This window comes from Maniola hyperantus, chromosome 2, assembly GCF_902806685.2.
Source record: "Maniola hyperantus chromosome 2, iAphHyp1.2, whole genome shotgun sequence".
Classification (NCBI taxonomy): Eukaryota; Metazoa; Arthropoda; class Insecta; order Lepidoptera; family Nymphalidae; genus Maniola; species Maniola hyperantus.
In genome coordinates this window covers 8,374,051-8,383,135 of record NC_048537.1, presented here as the reverse complement: position 1 = coordinate 8,383,135, position 9,085 = coordinate 8,374,051, and the positions used below count along the sequence as shown (strand labels likewise).

At 36.8% G+C, this 9,085-nt stretch overlaps 1 protein-coding gene across 3 annotated transcripts; it reads right to left on the bottom strand.

Moving 5' to 3' along the window:
• Positions 1–4,891: 4,891 nt before the first annotated feature.
• On the bottom strand, positions 4,892–8,605 carry LOC117992827 (cilia- and flagella-associated protein 161-like). 3 transcript variants are annotated; one of them, XM_034980541.2, is made up of 6 exons: positions 8,301–8,597; positions 7,316–7,478; positions 6,432–6,676; positions 5,707–5,865; positions 5,267–5,356; positions 4,892–5,061 (listed from the first exon to the last, which is right to left on the bottom strand). In XM_034980541.2, the coding sequence occupies exons 1-6, from the start codon at positions 8,385–8,387 to the stop codon at positions 4,966–4,968; spliced, it is 840 nt and encodes a 279-aa protein (XP_034836432.1). In that variant the 5' UTR covers positions 8,388–8,597; the 3' UTR covers positions 4,892–4,965. The 3 variants fall into 3 exon arrangements, with proteins under 3 accessions (XP_034836432.1, XP_034836438.1, XP_034836445.1); XM_034980547.2 differs by having other exon boundaries at positions 8,326–8,388; XM_034980554.2 differs by lacking the exon at positions 5,707–5,865 and having other exon boundaries at positions 8,301–8,605.
• Between the last annotated feature and the right edge of the window lie 480 nt (positions 8,606–9,085).

Sequence of the window (9,085 nt, the reverse complement as noted above, 5' to 3'; positions counted from 1 at the left end):
TACCCAGCAGTTCCACTATAGGTGTAGAGTGTAGACTTACCCTCCCGTAGCAGTCGAAGCTTAGTCGTAGCAGTTAGCACCGTAGAAAATTACTATGGAGAATTTTACTTTTGGGTAAACCCATAGCTTTCATATACTTACTTTATGCGTCTTCTGAAATAAACAAAATCCAATTTCTTTTTATAATCTTGTTTTTTTACTTCTAATAATAATTGGAAAGAGTACCTACAGAGTAAGAGTATTCTTGTTCATGTAGACAAAAATACAATTTTCAAATATGTGTAGATTTTTTTATTCATCAATATTTTTTATCTGTATAACGATCTCTTTAAATTATTTGGAGTATTGTACAGTGATTACCTACTGATATGATACCACAAAAAAATCGCGAAAAATAAATTTGAATAATCCAATATTTTGTAAAGTTCACGATATATTGCAGATAAAACAACTGACTAACGCTAGAGGTCAACGAACGTTGCGTAAGTAAGACACTCGGAGTCAAAATCGTGTCGTAGGTGGGGCATTGACCCGAGTTTTGCACGCTATACATTGCGGATTTGAAAAATACTAAATCACTAAAACTACAAAATGAGGCAAATAGTTACTGTTATTGGATTGCGTTTAGGTAGTAGGTATAACAATAACGCTAAGTTTTTGCTAGCGTTCTGATTACACCCTGTACCTACTCATCTTCTTAAAAATCTATTTCGTTATAGCCCCTTCACCAACTTCCAAGCACGAGATTAAGCAATGAATGCAAATTATATTTATACAGACGTAACTAGTGTCCGTACTCGCAGTCTGTGAAGTTGCTGTAGAACAAAGGGTGTGAAGACTCGGAGTAAACAAGTTGTAGTAAGTTAGTGCGAAGCCTGACGTCCGCTGCATTTCACCGCCGCGCGCCGCTCGCTCGCTAAATGCTGTTAGCTAATAACACAGACGTTAATCCAGTTTACTACTCGGTGGCTAATAACTACAATAATATAATTTGCTTATGCTCTCATAGATAATTATGTATATCATTCTACTGCTTGTAGTTTGAGATAAAGGAGGAAAGAAGTCGTTTTGTAGTTAAAGCATAGTTCTACCAACTATGATATAGCTGTTAAGTTAGCTGTAGAATACCTATACCTAGTTAAATTATCACCCAGTCAGTGATAATCTAAATATATAAAAGGAAAAGGTGACTGACTGACTGACTGACTGACTGACTGATCTATCAACGCACAGCTCAAACTACTGGACGGATCGGTCTATAATTTGGCATGCAGATAGCTATTATGACGTAGGCATCCGCTAAGAAAGGATTTTGGAAAATTCAACCCCTAAGAGGGTGAAATAGGGGTTTGAAATTTATGAAGTCCACGCGGACGAAGTCGCGAGCATAAGCTAGTTTAACTATATTCTACATGACTGGCAGTGATAATTTAGTGCCAATTTTTTTTGAAAATAATATTATCATCAGCATAAGTGTAGAATTTTAATAAAATCACTACCCATATTATAAATGCGAAAGTGTGTTTGATTGTTTGTTTGTCCTTCAATCACGTAGTAACGGACCAACGGATCGACGTGATTTTTTGCATGAGCATAGTTTAAGACCTGGAGAGTAACATAGGCTACTTTTATTCCGGAAAAAAGGTCCCACGGAATTTTAAACGCCTAAATCCACGCGTGCAAAGTTGCGGGCACCAGCTATAGTAAAAAAATAAATTTAAAACAAAATGAGAAATAAACTCGTAGGAATAGTCTCGTAGTAGGTTAATCAAACCTAACCACGATCCATTATCCATACTAATATTATAAATGCGAAAGTGTGTCTCTTTGTACGTCTGCTAGCTTTTTACTGCCCATCTATTTAAGCGATTTAGACGATTTAAGTAGTACGAAGATAGCTTGCATCCTGGGGAAGGACATAGGCTACACATTTTTGATCTCGGAAAATCAAAGAGTTTTCACGGGATTTAAATAAAACTTAAATCCACATGGTCGAAGTTGCGGGCTCATCTATTTTAAAAATAAATAAAAAGATTTCAGATTGGGAACCAGCGATATGAGTATATTCTATACTTAACAGTCTGAAACATTCGTAGTTGGAACTATAATTTAAGTACATCAATGTTGGAAACCACGGAACAGATTGGAAACATTCGTAGTTGAGAACAAACAAAATATATCTTGAAAATAAACGTTTAACCCATAAGCCACCCAGCTGGCAATTTTACACCATTTGAATTTCATGTGAAGTTATTATACTGATTAGAATTTAAGAGAACGAAAATTGGATGGTTTCAGAACGAATTTGAATTCAATTTGAATTAGTAACAGGAGATATCGTGAGCGGATCATTCTAGAATACAACCGTTCTACGGTCGTTGCTTTTGTAGCGGAAAATTGAATTGTAGCCTCCACCTCGTTATTCGTTTTAGGCGTATATTTGGTAGCCGCACATAGAAAACAAATTAAAACATAATAGGTAACAACCTTTTTAGTAATAGGTACTTGTAGTTATATGTATTTTATGTACTTATAAAACTGTATGCAGTATGTTTTATGAATAACTAGATGATGGTTTATGAAAATTCAGTAGGATAAAAAGCCACCTATGTCCATCTCCGGGATACAAGCTTTTATGTACGATTCTGACGAAAGCGTCAAAATCGGTTAAATGAATGGGTTTTTAAATCCAATCCAATTAAATCCAATGGGAATTCTTTAATATTATCCGGGACAATAAGTAGCCTATGCCCATCCCCATGAATCATGATGCAAGCTTTCTCTGTACCAAAATCGGCTAAACGGATGGGCCGTGAAAACAGACATACTTCCGCATTTATTCTTAGTACTAGTTAATGCACGCGACTTCGTGCGCGTGGATTTAGGTTTGTAAAAATCCTGTGGGGACTCTTTGATATCCCGGGATAAAAAGCAGCCTATGTCACTCTCCGGGTCTTTAACTCACGCCATACAAAAAATCTCGCCAATCCGTTGCTCCGTTGCGACGTGATTGAAGGACAAATCAACAAACAAACACACTTTCGCATTTATAATATGGGTAGTGATGGATATGTGTTTTATGTTAATTTACTTGCATGATATAATTCTACTATTTCAGTTGCTTAATGTTTGTTCCAGCTTATTTCTCCTCCCCTTCACCATCTGTTCGCGCCTCCTTCCAACCGCCACTTCCTGGGGTCCCGAGTGACACTCTTTTGAAATATTAATTAAGCACGCGGTTTAGGAGAGTACCTACAAGAAGACCCTAGTTAGCATGCATAATAATATACAGGAGCTTAACGCTAAATATAATATAAATAAATTATATGTTAATGGTTATTATATATTGAAGGTGAAATTATGTTGTTCAATAATAATTAACGTGAAATAACTGCCATGCGCTTTAAATCAGGGCGTCAGGTAAGTTATCCTACAGAAACTAGGATAAAACTGAAATCGTTAGTGGAAACACTGGGGACACATCCTCTTCACTAACTCCAGATCTCGTTTTTATCTGACAGTATTTTTTTTATTACCTAAGTAGATAGTCTACTTGCGGCAGTATCTCTACCTACCCACTTACCGCAAACTAAAGGTCGAAGAGTTTCAAACCAAAAACTGACTTGTGAAGTTCGAGATAAAGAAATTGAATACAATTGATAGATATTATAATATTATGACGTAAATAATCATCATCATTTCCAAGAGAAATGATTTTAAGACTCCGCACATGGCGAGCGCGGGCCGTACCACGCACGTACCTACGACGCACGGACGAGGCACGGATTCCAAACATCACGAACATTTTTATATAAAGCAGTTTATGCTTAACCGTGTGACGTCCGTGCACGGACACACCACGGTGAAGCATAAACTGCTCATATAAAATGTTCGTGATGATTTGAAACTGTGCCTCGTCCGCGCGTCGTACGTGGCACGGCCCGCGCCCGCCACGTGCTGCTATGAATCATCCCTAAACTCTATAAATTATTTAATTTTATGATGAATCTAATGTACCTACCTGTACCTAAAGGAAAATTTATAATAGACTAGATGATGCCCGCGACTTAGTCCGCGCGGATTAAGGTTTTTGAAAATCCCGTGGGAACTTTTGAATTTTCCGGGATAAAAAAGCCTATATCCTTCCCCCGGATGCAAGCTATATCTGTACCAAATTTCGTCAAAATCGGTTGAACGGTTAAGCCGTGAAAAGCTAGCAGACAGACAGAGAGACACACTTTCGCATTTATAATATTAGTATGGATAACTATGTAGGTACCTACCTACTTACTATCGGTTTTTATAGATTCCGTAGCTCAATGGTCTCCGATATTCATGATACTTTCAGATCAGTTATTATAACGAGACAATGACTTATTCATGGTCTAGAAGGTGATGCAGATTTAAATAATCGTAGACCATTAGACATTGTATAATGAATGAGCCGATCAAAATATTACTCTTAAATTCTTATCGAAAAATACCTACACAGTAGGAATTTGAAGAAGTTACAGTACGCGGCTGAAAGTATAATGTATATCGGCCTTTAGAATGACATTTCGGATTAGTAGAGCGTTGTCTCTGTCACCCATACCTATATGACGTTTTGTCGGTCTCAACGACTGCGACAATGCTCTACAAATCTGCTATCTCCTTCTAAAGGTCGATGTATATTACTTTCTGCCGCGTACCTACCTACTGTATACAAGTTACAACGGTAGAACGAGTTTTATTAACTGTTTTGTTCCGGTTAATGCATCTATCGAATTATTTTACACTAGCGATTCCTATAATATAGATGTTGGTTGTAAAGGGTTGATAAATACTTCATTAGGTACCTACCCGAAAAAAGACATTGCATAGGTTTGCAATTTAAAATCATACAACATTAGTAAATATTGTAATCAATCACAAACAATTTAAACAGGCATCGACAGCGACACAATATTAAACCAAATGATTTAATTAATTAACCGCAACAGGTATGTATATTTGCCATATATTATTAGGTAATTCCTTTCCGTACACATCTAAGCACGTTTTCATCAATGGAGCGCACACCTGAAAAAAACAGTTCATAGTTACTAAGTAGTATAATAATTTATGTTACAAACATTGAATTATTATGTACTCTACTTAAAGCAAACAAATTGATTTAGTAGTTGATTTACTTTTTACAGAAACCATATCTAGTAAAAAGATATATATAAGGTATTTTTATTATTACTTAATTGGTAAAGTAGGTAATTTTATTATATTTATTTACTTTTCCATAAAATCCCATTGCCCAGCAACCTATGTTAATACCCAAATTTGCATTAGTGGCACAATGATTAATTATTATGTCTGTATTCACCTGTAACAATACGAAAAATTAAGCTATTAAAATAGATGTATATTTTATGTTTTTTCTTTCAACTACTGAGTTTAACAAACTTTTATTAGTACCTACTTCGTACTATTAACTACTGCGGAAGGATGATATCGCGCCTTCGCCTTCGTGCTTTGCATCAATGTTCCTCATCCGAGGTCGGTTTTGTTGTCCGCGATCCGCGACGACATCACAATTCACAACTAAGGGACTGTCTACTACTTTGAGTCCATCGTGTGCGTTATTCGATGCAGTTGTAAGCGAAGTATTTTGACGGACAAAAAAGTACCCTTCGCGGGAAGTCACAGCGTGAGTAAAAAACAAGCAATAAGTACATGCACAGGTCTTCCCTCCTGCTCGAATCTCGTAATATTTGGTCCCTGAACAGGCAAGATCCGCCATCTAGTGTTGGACACAGGATGCTTGCTGAGATAAAGCGGGAACATGCCGCAGAGCCCGGGGACAGGATTCGGATCGTATCTTACGTAAAGTGGCTGCAATAAAACAGAATAGAGATAAGTAATACAGGAAAACAAAAGAAAATCATTTTCTTGTTTTTCTCTCTTTTGATTTACTTATAAAGTTAGGCACCTCTACTGCTCACTTGTCCCAGTTTAGGGCAGATATTTTGAGAAATTTTGACGCTCTCCATACAAAGGTAGTTTGGATCTCATTTGAACACTTATGAACCAAACAAACTCAACTCAAATGTTTGATAGGTACACTTTTTTGAAATCTGTAAAACAGTCACAGATATATTAATTTCCAGAACATGTAGTCTACAAACAGTGAGTTTGATTGGTTATAGTATTCAAACGTGAACCACAACTACGACTGTACGGTATATAGTGATAATTGGGACGCCACAAAATACTTCCTTCAATTCCTTTTGCAAGTTATATTTTAAGTGCTAATCCTTTTGCATGTAGTACTAAAATGGATAAGAGACCTACATACCTAATTACCTACTACTTATAGAAGTAATAAATTCATCTATCTAAGGATCTAAGAAATAGGTATGTTGATCCTTTGTTAAGAAAAAAAATCTCTGTAACTCTACCTTTTTCTTTTCCACAGAAGAAGCAAGTGCAAGAAGAAATTCTTGATTGAATTTTAGAGGTTCGCCCTCACGGTTGCAATAATCGGCGCTGGTCAGTATGAAAGTGTTTTTCTCTGCAGGTTCCAGCTGTGAGAGACCAACAATGTTGCAGCCGTCTTCCAGCTCTTGGGAATAGTTGATATCATTGGATGATATGCGACCGCCGAGAAGCAATCCTTTTTTGTTTTCAGTTGGTGGATCGGTTGCTATTCAATTTTAACCGATTAGAATCCAGCGATAAAAATTACCTACGTATGCAATGCAGGACAGCGTCGTACGTACAGAATATGTCGTACGGGTCGTACGACATAAAATCAAAAGGTACTTCAGAGAGTGTGCTAAGGATCGGATCAAAGTTCCCCCCTCGCCATTTTACTATCGGACCGCGAGGCATCTAAATTCACACAAAAATTTACCGTGTATAATCATTCTGTAACATCGATTATGTTACAGTATATCTGTGTATATTTATTCTGTGGACAATGGTCGACATTTACTAAAGTTTTTATCCCGAGACGATATGGTACAAAGTACAAACATAGCTTGCATACCAAGAGACAGCCTACTTTTTATTCCGAAAAATCAAAGCGTTTCCACGGAATTTTTAACAAACCTAAATCTAGGTGGATAAAGTCGCGGGCAACACCTTTTTTTGTACGGAGATAGCTAGCATCCCGGACTCAGATATAAACTAATTTTTATGCCGGAAAATCGAAGAGTTATGCCACGGGATTTTTAGATATCTAAATCCACGCGGGCGAAGTCGCTGGCGCTTCATCGAGTAAAACATAATCCCTTCAGTATTTTCGACATAGAACGGACTCTTTGATTATTTCATTGCTAACCTGGCACGTGGGGTGCAAGGAGGGCTATCCTAGCGCCAAAGCCAATACTACTCGACGATTGAGTCAATACCGTTGGTTTGTTCAGATTCTCATTCATTTTTCTAAACCGGGCTAACATCAAATCACCCTTTTTCATTTGTTCCAGGAATTTGTTTAATTTGTACTGTAAATGAGTGTTACTATGTTATCTTTAAGATAGTTCTAGATACATAAAAGGAGTAACTCATTGACTGACATAATATTATTTACATGTAGATTTTATAACTTAGACCCCACTAAAGAATAGAATAGAATAGAATAGAATAGAATAGAATAGAAGTACATTTATTGGTTGATCCGACACATGATAAACACAAACACAAATATTTACAAAAAAAACATTCCTTAAAATCTAATAATCTAAACTAAAAATGCTTTTGTGAAATTCCACCCGAACGAAGCCGGGGTAGGAAATATTCATTAGTTTTACTTATTAATCAGGAAGACGTTTGCATCGGTAGATGTGAAATGTGAATGCCCTAGACGTATTTGTAAGTACTTATATCTATTCTCACTGAAGTGACAATAGGCAGGGCACATAGTTCAATAAACACGATAGACGTTGGGGCCGCAAGGTGCTAAACGGGGACCTCGGACTGAAATCACAGCGTTGGAATTATAAGACGCCCGACTAGGTGGACCGAAGACAGGTTCGTTGGATTCAAGCGGCCCAAGACCGAGGCGTGTGGAAGGGTGGAACCTCCTACAAGAGACCCATTATGTCCAGTGGTGGATATCTGTCGGTTAAAATGATGATTATGATGATGATGATAATTCTCTTTGATACAGAGGACAACAACTTTATGTGTAAATAAGTACCACAGGTAATTCTTTTAAACATCCCAAGTAAGCAGCATTATAAGATATTCAGGTAAAAACCTACTTAAAAGATAAATAAATGATGAAGGAACTAAAAGCATCGATGACTAAAAGTAACTGTGCTTACTTCTTCAAGTTTCGCAGATTCGTACCAATTTCCAATGAGCACGCGATTGCCATAAACTATGCCTTTATCTTCATCCAATTTCGACATGATTATAATAAATGGAACGTGAACTCATATACGTAATTAGTAGGTAAACGTAAGCTTATATCCTTTGTTCAGTGTAATATAAGCAGAATTGTAATATTTACCTACTTGTAAAATGCTTGTAAAATAAAAAGTTAGTTAAATAAATGTTTTCCGTGACGAATGTTTATTAAAATAATGTCAGTCAATTCGTGAAGGTGAAGTGAAAATCCCTTAGGAAAATCCACAAAATCTTAGTGAATATCCGTCTATGGCTATGGTAGAATCCCTGGTAAAACCATAGATTAAGGAGGTGAAATCGTAGTTAAAATGTCAAAATATTGGCATATATCAACATGAGGAAGCGAGGAAGGGATGGAAGGGGCAACACCACAGATGGCAACACGTTATGGTTGTCCTCTATGTCTTGCTCTATGTATACTTACTATCTTTATGTCTTGGTACATATCAAAGACTATGTAACCACATATATACCATCGAAGATAAATAAACTATCTAAATCTTCTATCTTCTATCTATCTTCTATATATATAAAAGGAAAAGGTGACTGACTGACTGACTGATCTATCAACGCACAGCTCAAACTACTGAACGGATCGCGCTGAAATTCGGCATGCAGATAGCTATTAAGATGTAGGCATCCGCTAAGAAAGGATTTTTCTCGGAAATTTTCGAGGAAGGAATTCGACCCCTAAAGGGTT

Bases quoted from the DNA above. Each gene is read 5' to 3' on its own strand.
- LOC117992827 (XM_034980541.2), bottom strand. From the start codon at position 8,387: ATGTCGAAATTGGATGAAGATAAAGGCATAGTTTATGGCAATCGCGTG. The intron at 7,479-8,300 runs GTAAGCACAGTT...ACTCATTTACAG, and splicing joins AATCTGCGAAACTTGAAGAA to TACAAATTAAACAAATTCCT. The intron at 5,062-5,266 runs GTAAATAAATAT...TGTTTTTTTCAG, and splicing joins CAATGGGATTTTATGGAAAA to GTGTGCGCTCCATTGATGAA.